This window comes from Corythoichthys intestinalis, chromosome 15 (genome assembly GCF_030265065.1).
Source record: "Corythoichthys intestinalis isolate RoL2023-P3 chromosome 15, ASM3026506v1, whole genome shotgun sequence".
Classification (NCBI taxonomy): domain Eukaryota; kingdom Metazoa; phylum Chordata; class Actinopteri; order Syngnathiformes; family Syngnathidae; genus Corythoichthys; species Corythoichthys intestinalis.
Genome location: NC_080409.1, coordinates 27,773,119 through 27,795,789, shown reverse-complemented (window position 1 = coordinate 27,795,789; position 22,671 = coordinate 27,773,119). Strand labels below are relative to the sequence as shown.

Here is a 22,671-nt window from a genome sequence, read left to right as displayed (position 1 = left end):
TGCTATCTGATTAGCATCAAAGTATCAAATTGAGTGGCCATTCAATGGGCATAAAACATTATCAATACGGTATTTAACTAATAGTTCCGTGAAAGTGGATGCTGAATCCCAGAGTGCTTGACGCCACTCGCACGAGGCGCCTGGGCAGTTTTTTTTTTTAAAAAAGACAACGGCACAAAAGCAAAGCAGAGAAGAAAAGTCCGGGGGAAAAAAACAACAGAGGAAACAACAAAGAGGAAGGAAATACAAATGTTTTCGATTGTTTTTTTTCTTGTTGTCATTTCCTGCAGCACACAAACCTCCAGAACCTCCCTGGGTTCCTTTTGAGGTTCACACGAGAGCACAGAGAAGACACAACGACAGCGCAACAACAGCGGCGGCGACAGCGCACAAACGGCACAGAGCAACACGCACAGGAACAGGAAGTGGCCGTGAGCGACACGAAAAACACGGCTGGGGAAGAAAACAAAAACAACACTTTTACGCGCTGAGCACATTTTCGTGGGATTTTTTTTTTTCGTCTTAGCAAAAATTACAAATGACGTTGATTCACAGTGCACGTTTGTTAGTTATTTTTCTCCTTTTTTTTTTTTTTTTTTTTTTTTTTTTTTTTTTTTGGCAACGAGGCGTCCGGTTGATGTATGGTCAGGTTTCCATAATCCAGCAATGCGACGGAAGTGAGTGGATTGCTTTCCCCGAAGTTGGCAGAAGAAGTAGTAGTGAAACAGCAACTGGTCCAAGACATTCATTTTTCAGGTTAGCTGTGCTAGCTGATTGGCATCAATGCTAGTGGGTGAATAGCATCATTCCCATAGCGAAGGAATTACCATCAATGTTAGTAGGTGACCATCATCAGTGCTAACCAATTAGCATCAAGGCTAAGTGATTGGCATCAATACTAGCTAGGGTTGCCGACAGTTCGGATTGCGCGGGACAACCCGGAATATAGGAAGTTCCGATTGGTACCAGAACTTCTTTCGTTGTCCTGCACAATCTGGGACTGTTGGCAACCCTAATACTAGTGGGTGACTAGCATCTTTGCTAACCCATTAGCAATAATGCTTGGTGATTACCAGGGAAGGAATTACATTAATGCTGGCTGATTAGCATCAAAGTGAAGTGATTAATACAAGGCCTACTAATCAGTTTAAATTATGGTAGCTGATTAGCATCAAAACTAGTCCTTGAGCCTCCAATGGAACTGATTACCATGAGTACCATTAAATTAGACCAAGGCTAGCTTCTTAGCCTTGATGCTATTCTATTAGCTGGAATGCTATCCCATTAGCATCAATACTAAATTATATGATAGCCAATTAAGTTCTACACCATCCGACTAGCACGAGCATTAGCTGCTTTGCCCCGGTCTGACTGAGATGATAGTGGCCATCTTGTCGTAGCACCACAAGTGTGTCGTCATGGAAAATGACAGGGCGCGATGATGCAACAGTAAGTAGTTCCACATTCACAAGTCGCTTGGTTCTTTTGTTTTCTCGTGTATCAGTTTTACATTGTAATGTTTTTATCTTCGCCAACAACAATCGGAAGTGATGACTTATAGGAGCTGATGACATTGCCAACCGTCAGCTAGATTGGCAGGGGAGCATAATGGCGACAGAAAGAAGCGAGGAGTTTAAAAAGTGCTACACAAAGTCTGGCGGTTCCCCCTTAAAGTCCTTCAAGGCATCCTTCCTTCTATTTATTCTTTTTTTTTTGTTACAAATGCTTCCTTCCTGGCTTCCTAATCCTTCCTTTATCTTCCTTTTCTCTCTTCCACCCTTCCTTCAATCCTTTCATTTCTTCCTTCTTTCCATTCTTCTAACCCTTCCTTTCTTCCCTCATATTCTTCATTTTACCAATCATTTCTACCTTTGTTTTTTACCCTTTCCTTGATAATCTTCATTTACTTCTTCCTTTCCTGTCTCTTTCTTCTTCTTTCTAAAATTTACCATTCTTCCTTTCTTTCTTCAATCCTTCCTCCATTTCAGCCCTCCATCCTCCCAAGCCATCATATAGCTCCTTTCGAGTCCTTCTTCATTCCCTCGTTCGTCGTCCCTGGCGACACAGTAGAGTCGGAAAGCACAGTAGCACGGTCTCCAGCGGGGCCCCATCTAGGCCGGTCCCCGCTAGTCGTCCTTTCTCTCAGCCTGGATACCATTGGTGTACACTGGAAATGGCAACGTGGAGAAAATCCCATCGGCTGTGGTGAATACGTTGGCGGCGGCGGGGATCTGGGCTGCCAGAGTGCCTGTCCCTCCGGCGGCCCCTGGGGAGCCCGTGAAGGGTGCTGCAGCAGCGGCGGCAGCCGACATATTGAGACGATGCACGTGATGATACAGCATTTCCATGGGCGTCTTGGGGTCCAGGCCAAAATTCGGTGCGTCCACAAAGTTCACGGAGGCATTGGGGATCAGGCTCCCCGGTGCAACGGCTAGCGTGACGTCAGCAGGGGCATAGCGGATTGTCCCGGTGGTGTACACACGCGGTGGTGTATTTCCAGCAGGCGCCAGGGTGCCCGTGACACGGTGGACAAGCGGGAGAACCACGTTGCCCGTCTGTAAACGCTGAAGCGCCTCCAGGTCGCCTGAACAAAGCAATGATGAGGAAGAGGTGGTGGGCGTGCCCTGCTGCTTGTGCGGTGAAGCCGAAAGGGGCGGTGATAGGGGATCTGCGGAGGAGCCGCCGGAGGGCGGCGCTAAACTGGACGGGGTTGAGCTTCCGTTGTACGGAGGCTTCCTGGCTCCGCCCCCGCCTTCAGTGGCAGGTGGTGTCAAGACGGCATCGGGGATAGGGACCTGGAGCGAGCCACCCTGCTTGAGGGGGCTCGGGGTGGCAGGCTTGGCAGTCATGCTGTACGGGGACTCGTTGCGAGAAATCTCCCTGTTGGGTGGAAAGTTCCAGATGCTACTGTCGTTGTCGAAATTGATGGGCTCTGACATTTCCGTCTTGATCTTTAGGACCGAGGACACGTTGCCTCCTGGGGAGCCAACGGAGAGAATTTGCGAGGGGTTCTGAGCAGCAGCAGCATCCAGCAGTGGGTTGCCATCATTGACCGGGCTGGCCGTCGTGGAGGAAAGCCGCAACTTTCTGCTTTGTGTCCTGTCCCACTTCTGCACTTTCCGCCTTTTCCGCCGCTGAAGCCGCTCCACGCTGTCACCTACTGTGCGGGCGCCCGCCACGATGCCCTCATCTTCCTCATCCTCTTCTTCCTCTGACGAAGATGACTGTGAGGCATGGAGATGTTCCTCTGCCTCGCCATAATGTTCCACTTTGATCTGAAGACCACCCAGGACGGCGCCTGGGACTGCGGCCAGTACGCCACCCATCCCGGCCACCCCTCCGGCCTCTTCAGGCTCTTCCGGCTCAGCTTCGGAAGCGTCCAGGCTGTCGTCACTGTCTCTGCTGTCAGCGTTACTGGACGTATCGTGCTCCTCCAGCCGCTTAACTTCCTGCTCCGATGGGCACTGCGATTGGATGCAGCGCTGTTGCAATCGTCGAGACTCTGCCTCCGTGTCCTCACCGGCCTCCGATTGGCTGAGCTTACCTGCTGCTTTCTCATTGTCTGATGAAAACACAACATCAGAATTCACTGTTAAAACTAAAGTAGCCTTCATGCAGTCGATCAGATGCACACCTGTGCTTATTACGATTATAACGTACCAGAATTTTCTTTGGACTCGCAATCCGAGTCAGAAGATTCCGAGGATTCTGAAATCTTTTCTGGGAGGTTAGGCATTTGGCCCATGTCGATGGGCGTGTCCTTGTATTCGTGATTACTGCACCCAAATAGAAAACACACGACAGTACAAACATTACAATGAAAAATTTCAGAATGAAAGTGTCCACCTGACATGATAAAAATTCTCATAGTGTTTGTAGTGTTGATAAAATGATACAAATCTTCACAATTTAAGTTCAAGTTTGTTGTATCAAGATGACGTCAAGATCTAACCTAAGCACGTAGTTGACCCAAATGATGTTCTTGTCGCTGGCATTCTTGGCATTGATGGCAATGGTGGCGCTGGATTGGATCCAAATGAAGCCGGCGCTCCTCTGGATCCAGCGGTAGTACTTGGTCACGCACTGACCCTTGGTCATCACTGTACACACACACCAGTCATGTTATTGCCCTTGTTCCCAGGTACAGTGCAAGTCAATGGTTCTAGTGATGGCTGCCAGCCTCCCAGTTTTAATGGATTGGATGCTTATTGCCGTCAGTGGCACTGAAACATGATCATGCACTGCAGCAGTTCAATAGTAATCTATCAGGATAATTGACCATGTGAAAGATGGTTGCTCAAAGATTCTAAGAAAATCACAAATTTCTCAGAACTGGCATTACAGAAAATAATGTTTAAACACATTACCCACTCCTACATGTTGACATGTTGGAACAATAGTGAAGTTCAACTTTCCATCCATCCATCCATGCACTGCCTAATCTGGGGTCAGGTCACAGGGGCAGCAGTTTTAGCAAGGAAGCCCCGACTTCTCTCTCCCATCCAGCCCAGAGACATAGTCTCGCCAGCATGTCCTTGGTCGTCCCCGGGGCCTCCCGCTGGTGAGACATGCCCGGAACACCTCTCCAGGGAGGTGCCCAGGAGGGATCCAAACCCTATGCCCGAGCCACCACAGCTGGCTCCTCTCAACACGGAGGAGTAGTGGCTCAACTCTGATTCCTTCCTGGATGACCGAGCTTCTCACTCTATCTCTTAGGAAGAACCCGGCCTCCCTGCGAAGGATACTCATTTCTCCGCTTGTATCCAAGATCTTGTTCTTTTGGTCACGACCCACAGCTCGTGGCCATAAGTGAGGGTAGGTAGGAACGTACAGTAATGGCTGCCAACAGAAATTTTGCCAGAAAAACATGCATGGTATGTTGATTGAACACTAAGCCTGTCGCAATATGCAATAATTCCATTTATCGCACGGTAAATAAAAATGAAGGCGATAATTTTTCCGCTGTGATTTATCGCCTCGCATGCTGTTAAAAGTTCGGCTTCCTTGTTACCAAGTACACAAAATGCATCTTAGTTCTGTTTTTAGTTTAGTGCAGTTTAAGTTTAGTGCAGGTGGACAAAAAAAAGAAAAGCTGACGCTTACCATTGAAATGAAGATGTGAATGATGGCAAAATATAAGCATGGTTTGTGCATCCATGAACTGGGTCGTAGAATGCCGATCTCCCCTTCCGTTCGCCAGTCTTTATAAGGTAAGATGACAGTTCTTATTGTGGTAACATTGCCTAAGAAATCGCCAGCTTCGTCAGGTTTCAAATCATTTATTCCATCAACTCGCCGAGTGTCCACTGCTGTTGACGCCAGGATTGAAACAGAAAGTAAAATAGCGCTCTCCTGCTCACCGTCAGCCTTGCGGTGCGTTCAGGTACAGCAAAAAAAAGTCCGCCACATTAGAAGCAGATTTGTTACATTATTACAGGTACTGTACTGTATTATTGTTATTGTTATTCTGATTTTATTCATATTTTATTTGTTTTGCTCTTTGTAATTGCTATTTGCAATAGTAACAGCAGTATTTATTAAGGATGTCGTGTGGGTTTTTGGGCTGTGGAACGAATTATTGGAATTATAATGTATTCTTATGGGAAAATTCTGCTCGACATACGACCATTTTGACTTACAAACAAGCTCCTGGAACGAATTAACTTCGTATGTAGAAGTACCACTGTATTACACATGGAACGCCATAGCAGAAGCTATAAGGGGAAACATTTTTATCTGCCTAGATGCTTAAATTATTAAGTGGAATTTTATTTTTTCCTTAAAAAACACATTTTATTTCTTCTATGTTTCTGTGATGTATTAATATTGTGGTCTTTTACTTAAAAGAGGCATGGTCTATTGTTTTTGATTTCCTAAAAAGTATTTTTGAATTTAAGAGTAAAGATTTATTGCATTTAAATGGGTGTACATGATCTATTAATATATACTGTATTCTCACAGTGTTATTGTAAAAAAAATTTTTTTAATTGGGGGGGTGCAATAATATCGCATATCGCTAAAATTTGTTATCGCGACAGGCCTATTGAACACTCCAAATTGTCCGTAGATGTGAGTGTGTGTGTGAATGTTTATTTGTCTCCATTTGCCCTACGATTAGCTGGCAACCTGTTCAGGGTATACCGTGCCTCCTGCCTGTGATTAGCTGTGATAGGCTCCAGCACCTCCGTTACCCTCGTGAGGATAAGCGGTCGGAAGACGAATGAATTATATTCAGAAACAAGATTTTTTCTGCTGAGAAGCACTTGATCAAAAAGATTACAGGAAGAAAAAATCCTAAATCCAAGAAAAAAACAATTCTATTTTTCGGCATATGGACGTGCATCTATCGTCTAAACCAGGGGACGGCAACCGATGACACGCGTGTCAGCACTGACACGCGAAGGGTTAACCAGTTTGCGAGCGAATGGCAAAATTAAAAGTGCCTTTTTACCTGAAATGAAGATATTTTCAGTTGCGCGCCCTGTTATTTCGGGGCTTTACGGGCGCGCCCCTCCCACCCACTCTGCCTATAGCGTCATATGCGAGCAATAATGGATTTTGAGCACACCCCGAACTCTTCCTCAATTTCTAGATTCCTGCGCTCGGCGTTTTTTTTTCTCTGCGCGCTCAATTTCGCACATGCTACTAATGTGTCTCGAAGCCAACCAATCAGAGAGCTGGCGGAAGTACACTGTGTTAGCAATCTGCTCTTTTTGGTAATTGCGGTGCTTTCAACTCCGCACTGTAGTATGGAGTGGACTGGCGATTAACGGGGCTCGTTGTCGTCGATTCGTCGGGTGATTACTTCAGAGAGGTTGCGATGTCTATAAAAACACAGTGGCGCTTTGGATGGCGTTTTGCTGGAGACTTTTATTAACAAAACAAAAACCAGCGGGGGACAAAGCCTCTTTTCACGGCGCTCTCCGCACAACTCTCTCTCAACACCTTGCTTCGCTCCCTCTCGTTTTCTTGCCCAGACGTCCACTTCTTCTACGCTTAACTAGTAAGCTGGTCATATTGTAAGGGACAGCGGCCCCTTGGGGATGCCGGTAACAACTGGTTGGCTGGTTACTTCCGCTAGCACTTTTTGTGCACTCGAGAGCGTTGTGTGTCGCACAAGTGTCAAATGCCACTACTAGACAAAACATGAAAATTCATGGAAAACAGGGCCAGGGATCATATTAAAGTAGGCATCTTTCATGTTTGTAAAATAAAATCTAAAATTGCCCATATAATTCACTGTTTAAGTTGCTAGTGAACAAGACAACATGTAAGAGTCTGCTGTTCCGACTTTGAAGGTTAAAACAGCCTGCTCTGTACTGTGAGAGACCTGTTGCACTTATTTTCAAGTTTTGATATTTTCTACAATATGCATTTATTCATTACTTAATTGATAAAGAAGAATGTTATACGAAAAAATACGAAATTATTACGAGATATACGAAAGTTATACAAATTCAACGTATGTCCATGTTTTTCTTTTGGAGTAAAATTACAGCTCTGTCGGATATACAAATTCGGATGTGCGTCATTAATCTTGGTGTTGCACACTGATTGACAAGAAAATTTGAAAGTGGCACTCCACACCAAAAAGGTTGCTGACCCCTGGTCTAAACTCTAATACAGGGGTCCCCAAACTACGGCCCGCGGGCCGGATACGGCCCGCAGCCACATTTGGTCCGGCCCCCTGAACAAAACAAAAAAAAAAAATTGTAAAAAATTTTTTTTATTTATTTATTTATTTTTTTCAATAGAGTTATTTATGTCCTGGCTTTTTTCTGTGAAGAACTGAGCAATGGTTATTTGGTTATTATCTATTTAATTAATACAGTATTATTATATTATATTACATTACATGATATTATATTATATTATATTATATTCAGGGGTGCACATAAGTGGTCCGCACATGCGTACTGGACGTAGACAAACGCGCTGGCCCTCAACGGCTTCCATACGCTTTTGCGTACCGATGGCTGACCACTATTTGCGGCGGACACGAGAAAATAACTTCTCAAAATGTCGATGAGGCAGGCCACACTGAGTAATTACTTCCGTGTTCCCCCACCCCCGTCAAAAGACAGACAGACGACAGAGACGTCACCGGAGCTACCGAAAAAAAGGACTTTTGCTGAAAAGTGGCTACAGGAGGTACCATGGCTAGAAGTGAATGATGCTCGCACGGAAATGCGGTACAAAATGTGCCGTGAGAATCCCAATGTCGCCGATTAGAGCAACGCATTTTATGTAGGGTCAAAGAATTTCAGCCATCCAAACTTTGAAAAGCACGAAAAAAAACAGAGAGCATGTGGCAATTAAGCAAACTATCGATGTCAAACAGGACCCCACTCGCCCTATGGACATGTGGCGGAATAGGGCGGAATAAAGGTAATGAACAGCGACATGCACTGACAAACGTGTTTTTGCTCGCATTTTACAAAGCTAAACATACACGTTCAACGAGGTCTTATGAGGAGGACATCCCACTTTTAAAAAGGCTTGGAGTTAATGTGGGAGCCGCATAATGCCCTTTATTTTGAATTGGTGCTTTTATGTTTATTTCTTTACATTTCACTTCAAAGTAATGGCAATTTTGTTGTGCCAGTTGATGTTAATCAAGCATTAACTGTTAATATAATTAATCAAAGTTAATTGGCTCTAAGTAAAGCTTGTCATAAATTTATCGCATCAGGTGGGTCGGCTCTCAAGCTCAGTGAGGACCAAGTCACATCTCCAGGTCCTCCTCTGAGAACCTGGGCAAAAAAATGATGTGCACCCCTGATTATATTATATTATATTATATTATATTAAGGGCTGTCAAAGTTATCACGTTAACGGGCGGTAATTAATTTTTTTCATTAATCACGTTAAAATATTTGACGCAATTAACGCATATGCCCCGCTCAAACAGATTAAAATGACAGCAGTGTCATGTCCACTTGTTACTTGTGTTTTTTGTCTCCCTCTGCTGGCGCTTGGGTGCGACTGATTTTATGCACCATGAGCATTGTGTAATTCTTGACATCAACAATGGTGAGCTACTAGTTAATTTTTTTGATTGAAAATTTTACCAATTTTATTAAAACGAAAACATTAAGAGGGGTTTTAACATAAAATTTCTATAATTTGTACTAAAATCTATCTTTTAAGAACTACAAGTCGTTCTATCCAGGGATTGCTTTGACAGAATATTAATGTTAATGCCATCTTGTTGATTTATTGTTATAATAAACAAATACAGTACTTATGTACAGTATGTTGAATGTATATATCCGTCTTGTGTCTTATCTTTCCATTCCAACAATAATTTACAGAAAAATAAGGCATATTTTAGAGATGTTTGAATTGCGATTAATTACGATTAATTTTTAAGCTGTGATTAACTCGCTTAAAAATTTTAATCGTTTGACAGCCCTAATTATATTATATTATACTATATTATATTATATCATTTTTATTTTATTTACTTTGCTTCCGTGAAGAATCCAGAAAGGGTTATTTGATTGTGGCTTTCTGAAAAACAATACATTTTTACATTTAGGCACTCCTGCAATCGTCACACTTTTTCTGTTACAAACTGACCCCGGCCCCTCATCAGAGAAGAGTAGGGTTATGTGGCCCTCACAGGAAAAAGTTTGGGGACCCCTGCTCTAATACATTCATTTTGGTTGCGGTATGTGAGTTAGTCCACTAGATGCTGCTGTGACTCTTCCCAACGGCTGCAAAACGACGCTCTCAACGTTTTGGATCCACAGAAGCTTTCATCATCAAGGTGAAGTAGGGTGAGGAGGACACGGATGAGAATGAAGAGGCTTAAAATAGATAGAGGTGAGTATGATGAGTATGCTACTGATGGTAGCTTTGCATGTAATAAAAAGCTACCATCTATAATATATATATTTTTCCTTTGCGTTATTATAATTCATATTCTTGAAGTATCTAATGTGTTAATTATATTATTTTCAAATGATTTACGACATTTCTTTTCATGGAATGTATTGCATATTTTCTATTAATATTATTTAAAATCTCAAAACAAACTTACAACCCCCACACTCATGCATAAACCCCACAGACAAACACGTGCCAACCCACACAAACATTCATTCATTGTCCGAGCCGCTTATCCTCACGAGGGTCACGTGGTAGCTGGAGCCAGTCTCAGCTAACTATGATCAGTAGACGGGGTACAATTGGTTGCCAGTCAATCGCAGGGCACAACAACACAATCAACCATTGGCACAAACGGACAATTTAGAATCTTCAATCAGCCTACCATACATGTTTTTGAGATGGGGGAGGGGACCGTAGTACCCAGAGAAAAGCCATGCAGGCACCGGGAGAACATACAAACTCCACACAGGAAGCCTGGAGCCCAGGACTGAACCCTCAATCTCAGAACTTTGGGGCAGACGTGCTAACCACTCTGCCACCGTGCCGCCTCCCCTCCACACAAACAAATACATGCAGACACAGTCTTTAAAATACACACAAGCATGAATGCACTTACAGTGGGGCAAATAAGTATTTAGTCAACCACCAATTGTGCAAGTTCTCCTACTTGAAAAGATTAGAGAGGCCTATAATTGTCAACATGGGTAAACCTCAACCATGAGAGACAGAATGTGGGGGAAAAAAACAAAATCACATTGTTTAATTTTTAAAGAATTTATTTCCAAATTAGAGTGGAAAATAAGTATTTGGTCACCTACAAACAAGCAAGATTTCTGGCTGTCAAAGAGGTCTAACTTCTAACGAGGTCTAACGAGACCCCACTCGTTACCTGTATTAATGGCACCTGTTTTAACTCATTATCGGTATAAAAGACACCTGTCCATAATCACAGTCAGTCACACTCCAAACTCCACTATGGCCAAGACCAAAGAGCTGTCGAAGGACACCAGAGACAAAATTGTAGACCTGCATTAGGCTGGGAAGACTGCATCTGCAAAAGGTAAAACACTTGGTGAAAAGAAATCAACTGTGGAAGCAATTATTAGAAAAATGGAAGACATAAAAAAACACTGATAATCTCCCTCGATCTGGGGCTCCATGCAAGATCTCACCCCGTGGCGTCAAAATGATAACAAGAACGGTGAGCAAAAATCCCAGAACCACACGGGGGGACATAGTGAATGACCTGCAGAGAGCTGGGACCACAGTAACAAAGGCTACTATCAGTAACACAATGCGTCGCCAGGGACTCAAATCCTGCACTGCCAGACGTGTCCCCTTGCTGAAGCCAGTGCACATCCAGGCCCATCTGCAGTTTGCAGGAGAGCATTTGGATGATCCAGGAGAGGACTGGGAGAATGTGTTATCGTCAGATGAAACCAAAATATAACTTTTTGGTAGAAACACAGGTTCTCGTGTTTGGAGGAGAAAGAATACTGAATTGCATCTGAAGAATACCCTACCCACTGTGAAGCATGGGGGTGGAAACATCATGCTTTGGTGCTGTTTTTCTGCAAAGGGACCAGGACGACTGATCTGTGTAAAGGAAAGAATGAATGGTGCCATGTATCGAGAGATTTTGAGTGAAAATCTCCTTCCATTAGCAAGGGCATTCAAGATGAGACGTGGCTGGGTCTTTCAGGATGACAATGATCCCAAACACACAGCCAGGGCAACAAAGGAGTGGCTTTGTAAGAATCATTTCAAGGTCCTGGAGTAGCCTAGCCAGTCTCCAGATCTCAACCCCATAGAAAATCTGTGGAGGGAGTTGAAAGTCCGTGTTGCCCAACGACAGCCGCAAAACATCACTGCTCTAGAGGAGATCTGCATGGAGGAATGGGCCAAAATACCAGCAACAGTGTGTGAAAAGCTTGTGAAGAGTTACAGAAAACGTTTGGCCTCCGTTATTGTCAACAACGGGGTACATAACAAAGTATTGAGATGAACTTTCGGTATAGACCAAATACTTATTTTCCACCATGATTTGCAAATGAATTCTTTAAAAATCAAACAATGTGATTTTCTGTTTTTTTTCCCCACATTCTGTCCCTCATGTTTGAGGTTTACCCATGTTGACAATTACAGGCCTCTCTAATATTTTCAAGTGGGAGAACTTGCACAATTAGTGGTTGACTAAATACTTATTTGCCCCACTGTATACATACACGCACACACGCAAACTGGAAAATGACTAATATTCCTGAATACACATGCACTGAGAGAGTGATGTATTAATGGTGCACTTTAATACCATAGAAGAAGAAACTTCAGTGACCTTCATTTAAGGCAACCTCGACAGTTGCCATGGTGACAAACTATGACCTGTGTGTGTGTGCATTGGTGTTGCGGCTAACGAAGTGTAATAGAGAGAAAGAAACGCCACAGGGCTCACCTGAGGCAGTTCCATGCACTATCTATAAAACTACTTCCTGTCCCAACTAAGCCAATCAGAGCGCAGAAGAATGAAAAGATGTTTGTTATGATTGATGTCCAATCCATTTGAACTGGGAGAGGCTGGCAGTTCCCAGTCCAAGCCAATCTATTTGAACTGTGAGAGGCTGGCAATAGTAGTCAATAGGGATGGGAATCTAAATCCGATTCCAATTCCGAAACTGGTTCCTAGTGTATTGAGGCCTCGACATCACAATGAAAAAGCCTTAACGATCCCTTAAACGATTCCTAAAGACACGTATTGCGTCATCACGTGCCGTTACTTGTTGTCCAGACGCATCAAACTAGCATGGCGCCAAGAACCACTCGCTCCAAAGTTTGGCTACACTTCACCAGGAAAGAGGGTGAAAATGAAAGGTTACGATGGTTTAGCACGAGCATTGCAGCTGCAAACATAACAATGACAGCATGTAGGTTCAAACGCTCGAAAGTGTGTCTTCACTTCACGAGGAAAAATTACAACTAAGCGACTTGCAGTCATTGCAAGGTGGAGATAACTGCATCGGGAAGGAATACGACTGTACTGTCCTCACCGAGACGCTAAGACTCAGTCCTGGCTATACAGCTAGCTAATCTCCCAAATGACGATGCAGAAGACGTTGGTATAATTTGCGTACTTTATTCAACCATCACTTGAAGAATGAAACTAAAAATGGAAATGAAACAAATCAATTTCGTCCCCAATAACAAACAGGTTCGTATCAACATAATTCAGCGATGATTGGCTGCTAATTCTCGCAGTTGGCATGATGTCACAATTACGTCATGTCGCATAGCAACGTGTCTCCATTTTGAGATGGGGGCACGCACAGGTAAACATCCGTAGACAAACGTTGTCTGAAATTCACATATTTCAGCTGTGTTTTGCGTCTTTTTTTCATAAAAACATCTTAAACATGACTTATTATTATCACGAGTCACTGCCGACAGACGCGAGGAGGCGATACAACTTAGAATTAGCGTGTATTGGCTTGCAAATCTGCCCATACAAAGTCGCACCTGATAGCTCGATAAACAATCCAAAGGAATTTCCTGCAGTTGAGTTCGGAAACATCTACAACTACCTCATAAAGTCACCCAGTAAGTTGACCTTTATCAATTACGTGGAATATGTACTGTGTGGGACTAAGAAAACTGGTAGTATATACAGAGTGATTATTTCTGCCGTAACCAGTAATTCGCCTCCAAGCGTTATTAAGACGTGAACCGTGGTAGTACAGCAAAATAGGGTGTCACGAGGCAAGAACGCAGTGCATGAGTCACGTCACGGCAAAATAACCAATTCCCACCAGGCCAATAATATACCGATTGACCAATCAGAGCAGTTCACAGCAAAAGAAAAATAACGCTTTGCGAGTTGTCGGTTACGGTAATAATAACCACTGCCCAGTCTATTGAATCCTAGCAGCTAATTGGGGCAAAAAAAAAATCGATTATCGTTTACTCGCCAGTAATAAAATGTCGGCTGCAAATGTAAATGTGCCTGGATTTAGATTCCCACTGGCGTCTTCTTTTACTGTTCCTTGATTGATTGCTTTCAGCCATTTGCTTGTCCTTTTCTTCTCACGAGGAAGAATGAAAAACTTCAAATGTGGCTCCGAACTCTTCCTTGTGTTACAACCCGTAACACGGTAACGTTTAGTCATTTCAACGGAAAAAGAGACCGCAAATAAGACAAAAGTTCAACGCGTTTGTACTACAATGCACGACAGAGCAATTGCTTGTGACTCGTGTTTTACCCCCATTTCAATATGGCGACGCTTTGGTGTGGCTGGTGACGTCATTAATGCCCGGATGTCCGACTGCGAGAATACAGTAATAACACAAACGGTTAGCATGCGTTCGCTAGCATTAGCACATCGTTCAAACCACTACACAACTGGATTTAAGTGTCTGATCATGAGTGTAAACACACAACAACACAAAAGATTATACATACAGGCGTTGCCTCTGTAGATATTTTACAAACATTAACAAAGAAAGTGGGCTCGTAGCAGTGTTTCCCTCTCTCACTAAGTCGCTCACTCGCTTGGATGCTTTGTAGCTGCACTTCTTCTTTGCGTGTAGCGCGCTCTTCTTCACGTGAGCGCGTTCTTCTTCACGTGAGGAAGCGCAAGAGCGCCCCCACTTGAGGTTGAAAGCACACTAAAAACTAAAAGGCATGCATTTCAATATAATGGTAAATAATACACTTTCACACATATTGCCAAAGGCAGAACAACGACCTATATGCCAATATATACCTTTTTTTTTTCTATTAGAAAAATTTTTCAGTAAAATGTTACACATTCTTGTGTATTTGCCACTTATTTCCACAGTTAACATTGAGACTTTGGGCCTCTTTGACCTCGTTCTGAGTTTGTAAGGTTGTGACTTCTGATTAAACAAACTCGATGCCAATCAAAACGTTTGTTCTTCTTTTTCCCCAAATTAGAATCGATAAAGAATCGAATCGTTAAGCAATATCGATAGGGGAATCGGAATCGTAAAAATCGTATCAATTCCCATCCCTAGTAGTCAATGGTAGCCTAAATCATTTTGCGTTGCTCGTGTTCACATGCATTCAAGAATTTGAGGTGTGTGTGTGTGTCTATGACATTTTAGGGATCCATTATTGAAGAAAAAAATCTGTGTATGTGTGTGTGACACAGTCAGCCAAACAGAAAGCAACATAACCGGGAAGTAAAAGGCAAACTTTAGTGTTTGACATTGAAGTGACTTGTGTTGTGTTGCACCTGTGCGCACACGTGTGTGCATGTGTATGCCAAGTATTTGATGTGTGTCTGTGTGTGTTTAAGTGTGCGTTGATTAAAGGTGCTGGGGGTCCACAGAGACTATCTGAGCTAAAGCGCCTCCAGGCTTCAACGCTGAGCTCTGTGTCAAACTCTCTCTCGCTAGCCCACCGCCTCCATGTTTGTCTTTGTGCCGCGGCGTCCGATCGTCCTCTTTGACGCTCAAACCCTAGTTTGGTGCTTCGGCTCTCAACGTCTTTGAAAAGTGCACCTCGTCAGCTACATCGCCGTCAAAACATGAATTATATATTGCGGCTATTATTTATGTCTGAGGTAGAGGAGGGTGAGGATGAAGGTGAGGAGGAAGAGGACGTTAAAGAAGAATTGGATGAGGAAGGTATTTAGGTGAGGTGGATGAGGAGGATAATGGTAGAGAAGATGAGGATGAAGAAGGTGATGATGCTCATGAGGGAGAGGAAGATGAAAGTGAGGAAGGAGGGTGACATGAAAATTAGGGTGAGGAAGATGAGGGAGAGGATAAAGTGAGTGATGAGCCTAGTGAGGAAAAGCAAGAGGAAGAAGATGATGGTGAGGAAAATGAGGGTGAGGACTAAGATGAGGAAGATAAAAATGAGGATAAGGAGGATGAAGATAAGGAAGATGCAGATGAGGAAGATTATACTGAGGAAGAGGAGGATGAGGAAGGTGGTGAGAAAGATGATGTGAGGAAAAGCAGGATGAGGTCGAAGATGAGGAAAATGAAAATGTGGAATAGGACTATGTAAAAGGAACTTGAAAACATTGATAATAAGGAGGATATTTTTTGGAGCAAAACCGGAAAGCAAGAGCTCAAAATTGTTCATAGTGCGCTCTTTGTTCCTCTTCCTCATAACTTTCCTCCCAACACATGACATCTTCCCACTAAGACAGGAGAACTTTCAGTGGTGCTACGGCGAGTCGGGCATCTAAGGACAGTGCGGCGCAGGTCAGTTGTAGCGGTACTCACGGTCCACGTGACTTTGCCTGATGGCGTCCACATCCTCTGCGTGGATCAGCTGGTAACAGCGTTTGCCCACAATGTCCGCCGCCGAAACGTCCATATAGTCGCTGATTCTGCCCACACAACAAATGAAAATTGAAGCTCATCATTGTTTACTAGACATCTCCATTCCACTAACAATTTGAAGTCATGTAATAACACACCCAATCTGTGTAACGCGCAGTAATGCTGCCACTAAAAAAAGTCTTTAAACTAGAAAAGATTAGCTGGCATCCATTGATATCTTATAAAATGGCTAGATGACCTAAACCTTTGATGGCAAGATTTTTAAGAAATTTAGATTTAAGAATCTTTTACTTCTGTTTTGACTTTCAAGTACCGGTAGATGCTAAATCAGATTGAGAAAGTTTATTCAAATAAATAAATAAAACAATCTACTGTAATAATAGTGAAATACATTCAGTTTTATGTATGATGCAAATTAGCGATGACAGGCATCTATAGTTAAAAAGAAACCCGAAAAAGAGCGCAAATCAAAAGTGGTATTTGCCATGTGTCAAAACTGATTTTGCCATGAGGCATTTTTTGGCCATGTGGCAAAATGGATTTTGCCATGTGGCATTTTTTTGCCCCCCCAAAAATTCCACAAACCAAAATCCATTTTGGCCACATGGCCAAAAAAATGCCACAAACTTAAATGCATTTTGCCACATACCAAAAAAAACGACACATGGCAAAATCCAATTTGACACATGGCAAAAAAAAAAGACACATAGCAAAATCCATTTTTCCACATGGCAGGAAAAAATGACACATGGCAAAATCAATTGCCATATTGCCCCCCCAAAAAAAATAAATAAATAAAATTTTAAAAAGCCACATGGCAAAATCCATTTTGTCACATGGCAGAAAAAATACCACATGGCAAAATCAATTTTGCCAAATGGCAAAAAATGCCATATTGCAAAAAAAAAAAAAAAAAAAAAGCCACATGGCAAAATCCATTTTGACACATGGCAAAAAAATGGCACATGGCAAAATCAATTTTGCCACATGGGAAAAAAATGCCACATGGCAAAAACTACTTTTTGTTCTCGGCCTTGCTGATAAAGCAATGATGCTGCTTTAATCTGATATTTGCCTACCGGTAATACGATATAAGAGGCAAGTGGCATTTGTAAATTGTGCCCATTTTGGGACTCATTATGTAGAATACTCTTAACAAGGAGAATTCTTGACAGGTTTCCAATTGGTTTGGTTCATAACAAACCATATTAACAAGGCTAAGAATCAGAATGGGTTTTGATACAAAAAAAGTTATGATTCTTCTTAAGTATGCAGCAAATGTACTGCATTTCTGATGTTTATTACAAAGCAAGCCATTTGGAAATTATGTATAAAGTAGTTATTTGAAAGTCTACGCGCCTCTGACATCCACTGGTCCTGTGCCAAGATGGCCACAAGAGCCCTCGAGTGTAAGATATCTATGCTTGCATCTGCTGAACTATAGACGGATTAAAAATTCTCTTACTTTTTTAAGTGTAAAAACTGTCACTAGTCATTTTTGTATTTCCATACATGCCCAAATAAGGGCACGTACTGTTACTGGTCGCCGTCAGTGATGTTGATGTATGTTGTTTTACAAGCCGTTTTATTTTGGAGGGTTATTTTTGTTACTCTGTGTGCACCTTGTCAGTCTTGTCCTGCCTTCCCCTTAATCAGCTAAGAGTCCACACCTGTGCATCGTTAGCACTAGTCCTTGTCTTGTGCCAGCGCGTCATTCTTGTCAGAGAAGCTGTAGGAAGCTAAAACACCGTCTTCAGTTAATTTTTCCATTCGAACGATGTCATAATTCTGCGTGAATGTGATGTAGTATTCATGCCAGGCCCTAGAGGGCAGTGCAGTTTCACAGGGCGACAGCCAATGATGCATTTACTCGAAGCAATGGCGGCCCCCCCGCCCCATGTTTTTTTTTTTTTTTAGCAGTTTTATTCACAATTTTTTTGTATTTTTAATAGGGCTTCAGCTATCGAATATTTTAGTAATCGAGTAATCGACTGAAAATGCTATCGATTAATCGAGTAATCGGATAAAACATTTTTTGAGGTAAAGAGCAGTTAAAAATATACATGGAAAACAAGACATTTCATCTAATATTGAACCATTTTCAGTCAGTCTTTTTTTTTCGATGTACATTGCTGAAAACAGCCAACAATTGCCTCTCAGATGTGACGAGAATAAAAAAAAGACTAATTCACTGCTTTCACTCAAAAACTTTTAGATCTTATTTAAAAAATAAATAAATAAATAAAATAAATATATATATTTCTTACCTAAAAATCCCATTACGCTTGATAACACACATCACTTAAAAGTTAGGTGTTTCAATTGAATTTCCATTTGTGTCAAGCTATTTCTAAGTTCTAGTTAAGTTTTAAGTTAGTCTAAACTGTCCTGATTGGATTTTGAGTTTTTGCTGTGTTCAAAATTATTGTATTGTAACATATCAGGTTATAATATGGCGGGGATATTTGCATGTGTTCCTGAATGCACCGCGTGACGTATGGGGGTGAGGGAGGTGCGGAAGAGCGAGAGATGTGCCTTCCTGTTGTTGTTGTCATTCTGGCAGGTGCGTGTGCGTCGGCTACCACAGACAGCAGTCGTGTGTTGGTTGTTCCACAAGTTCCCAAAAATTAAATAATTGAAACCTAACGAAGCGGGTGGCTCTTTGTCAACGTTATAGTATGCTACCTGCTGTATTGGAGCACATTAGGGACCAGTGTTACTTGGTGTTTTATCCATCAATGACTCAAGAGCTAAAATTGAGAGTTAGCATTATTAAGTTTTTATTTTACACCCTCATCACTCTACAGCGCTGTTTTCACAGCTTAAATAAAGCCTGTATGTAAGACACGTTAGCCGTGACAGTAACGTTAATCTTACTGTATTTGTTAGCACTGAGAGGTTTACTGCTTTAAGATGGCGGCTGTTTACTAACGCCGCTGACTCTGGCATTTCGCATCTAGTTCAACATACATGTGATATCTATGTGACGCACCGGATGCTACCACCGTAGCATCATGTGGGCTAGTTTTTAGCAACATCGGCCTAGTTTGTAGAGGCTGTCAGCTGCAGTAAGTTTAAAAAAAAAAAAAAAAAAAAAAAATATTGCTTCTTCCTCTACGGAAGCGCATTGTCCTGCATTAAAAGTAGTCCGGGCAAAACGTGATGCTTAGAGCGGACAAAATTAAACGATTCCTCGAGGTTAATAAAATTACTCGGATCACTTTTTAAACTCGAGTTACTCGAGTTGCTCGAGTATTTGTTTCAGCTCTAATTTTTAAATGATGTCTCGTATTTCTTTTACGTTTGCTGTTCTTTACAAGTTTAAATGATTGTATAACATTGTTTTTTTTTTCTTCTAAAAGCACAAAAATGCGAAATTGAAATGTACTGTATATAAATTAAAAGTATTATAAAAACGGTCAATTAAAGCCATTGTTCTATCATGTTTGCTGTTTTGAATGTTTATTAGCAGTGACTGCGCATGCCCAAAGTGACGTGTGCGAGTGCTGACATTATCTGAGCGAGAGCGTTCCATTCATATGGTTGCGGAGCAATCCCCACAATCGAATCAACTCATTGGCTACCATTAACCTTGATCCGACACCAAAATGGTTTGGACATCTGTCGTCGTCAAAGGCAGTGAATGCGGTAAGAAATTTATGTGTTTACATCACACCTCCCATTCCAAAATAAAAGTTCTGAATTTTTGTTTCCCTTTAACTTCCATTTTCTTATCTTATGCATACTTTGCCTAAATCCTTTTAATCCTGCTTTCCATCTTCTCGTCTCGTATGATTTGATCTCACCTGACGATGATCAAATCATTTGTCGTTCAGTGTCACACGTCAGCACAGAATGGTACATTTTGTATGTCCGCCATGGATTTTCTGCATTTTATGAATTTAAGATGGAGGGCATCACACAAGCAGGCAGATAAGAGAATGCCTCATTCGTCCTAAAACACATTTCCTCTTCTTGTAATGGAGGCAGCCGGTGCTCGTCATTGTGTCGCCCGCAAAATAAGAAGCCATACAACCCGCAATTTTTTTTTTTTCACAATAAAACACGCCACTTTCTTCTCTCTTTGTGCTGATAGAATCTCCTCGGTCAGCCGGTTAAGTCGTGAGCGAGATGCTATCACTTTTATCTGGACGCCAGCGAGCCAGATAGATCCATCAGAGACTTGCCGGCGGCTTACGGCGCGCGATTGGCTCATGAATAAAAATGCGCCATTCGAGCGGCCACTGGACCGACGGACAGATGGACGCCGCATCGGGAATCTTAAGATATGGCGAAATGAAATCCGCTCTTGCACAAAAGTTGGAGGCAAAACATGGGGAAAATATTAAACGACGCGAATGATTAGATTTGGATGCTAAAACCTTAGCATTAGCATGCTAATTAACTACTTAGCCTTGATTTTTCAGCTCACCGGTTCTCACAGTAGACAATCTTGAGGTCCATGTTGACGCGCGTGACAAACATCTGACAATCGATGCGCACCTCATTGATGGTAGGAGGCGGCAAGGCGTGCGCCACCACCACCATGCCCATGATCTGATTGGGCGCTGAGCGGCTGTGGGTTAGCGCCATGCGGATACGCAGGCGACCGGTCACGTGAATCACCTGGGTGAAAAAAAAAAAGCAAAATGATTAGTGGTTATTAGCATAAACGAAAGATTCGCTGTTATTGTCAGTTTTGCTGCCAACCCCAAATTGATTGGACATCTATCGTCGTCAGTGGCAGTCAATGTTATTACAGCTTTTCACGAACTTGGAAGGATTTACCAAGTTTTAAAGATGACATTTTACACCATCTCTGGAGGGCTTACCTCTGTTAAATTTTCCTAAATTAGCAATCTTCATACAGTGGTGCAAATAAGTATTCAACCACTAATTGTGCAAGGTCTCCCACTTGAAATTATTAGAGAGGTCTGTAATTGTCAACATGGGTAAACCTCAACCATGAGCGACAGAATGGGGGGGGGGGGGGGGGGGGGATAGAAAATCACATTGTTTGGTTTTTAAAGAATGTATTTGCAAATCCTGGTTAAAAATAAGTATTTGGTCAATACCAAAAGTTCATCTTAATACTTTGTTTTGTACCCTTTGTTGGCAATAAAGGAGGCCAAACATTTTCTGTAACTCTTCACAAACTTTTCACACACTGTTGCTGGTATTTTGGCCCATTCCTCCATGCAGATCTCCTCTAGAGCAGTGATGTTTTGGGGCTGTCGTCCGGCAACACGGACTTTCAACTCCCTCCTCACCCCGTGGCGTCAAAATGATAACAAAAACGGTGAGCAAAAATCACAGAACCACACGGGGGGACCTATTGAATGACCTACAGAGAGCTGGGACCACAGTAACAAAGGCTACTATCAGTAACACAATGTGCCGCCAGGGACTCAAATCCTGCACTGCCAGACGTGTCTCCTTGCTGAAGAAAGTACACGTACAGGCCCATCTGTGGTTCGCTAGAGAGCATTTGGATGATCTAGAAGAGGACTGGGAGAATGTGTTATGGTCAGATGAAACCAAAATAGAACTTTTTGGTAGAAACACAGGCTCTCATGTTTGGAGGAAAAAGAATACTGAATTGCACCATACCCACTGTGAAGCATGGGAGTGGAAACATCATGCTTTGGGGCTGTTTTTCTGCAAAGGGACCAGGACGACTGATCTGTGTAAAGGAAAGAATGAATGGGGCCATGCATCGAGAGATTTTGAGTGAAAATCTCCTTCCATCAGCAAGGGCAATGAAGATGAGACGTGTCTGGGTCTTTCAGCTTGACAATGATCCCAAACACACAGCCAGGGCAACAAAGGAGTGGCTTCGTAAGAAGCATTTCAAGGTCCTGGAGTCACCTAGCCAGTCTCAAGATCTCGACCCCATTGAAAATCTGTGGAGGGAGTTGAAAGTCCGTGTTGACCAAAGACAGCCCCAAATCATCACTGTTCTAGAGGAGATCCGCATGGAGGAATGGGCCAAAATACCAGCATCAGTGTGTGAAAAGCTTGTGAAGAGTTACAGAAAACGTTTGGCCTCCGTTATTGCCAACAAAGGGTACATAACAAAGTATTGAGATGAACTTTCGGTATTGACCAAATACTTATTTTCCACCATGATTTGCAAATTAATTCTTTAAAAATCAAACAATGTGATTTTCTGTTTTTTTTCCACATTCTGTCTCTCATGGCTGAGGTTTAACCATGTTGACAATTACAGGCCTCTCTAATGTTTTCAAGTGGGAAAACTTGCACAATTAGTGGTTGACTAAATACTTATTTGCCCCACTGTATACTGTAATTTGATTACCAAAAAACATTTTTGGGTATGGATTTTGCCTCAGATCAACAAGGTCGATTTTTACCCCAACATGATGTAAGGGTGCATCGTGGTCCAATAATAAATGCTATAACTTTTCGGTTGGTTCTGTTGAACTTTTCTGAAATTTTATAGAATTA

General features: G+C 42.4%; 1 protein-coding gene across 5 annotated transcripts in view; it reads right to left on the bottom strand.

Annotated features, from left to right (window-relative positions):
- Positions 1–572: 572 nt before the first annotated feature.
- LOC130930622 (neuronal PAS domain-containing protein 3) overlaps positions 573–22,671 on the bottom strand; it is a 267,831-nt gene continuing 245,732 nt past the window's right edge. For all 5 annotated transcript variants that reach the window (XM_057858590.1, XM_057858591.1, XM_057858592.1 and 2 more), the window contains 5 exons: positions 20,636–20,829; positions 16,144–16,250; positions 3,953–4,100; positions 3,661–3,776; positions 573–3,562 (listed from right to left, as the gene is read on the bottom strand). In XM_057858590.1, coding sequence (XP_057714573.1) covers positions 2,127–3,562; positions 3,661–3,776; positions 3,953–4,100; positions 16,144–16,250; positions 20,636–20,829 — 2,001 coding nt within the window. In that variant the 3' untranslated portion in view covers positions 573–2,126. The remainder of the gene's footprint in view (positions 3,563–3,660; positions 3,777–3,952; positions 4,101–16,143; positions 16,251–20,635; positions 20,830–22,671) is intronic.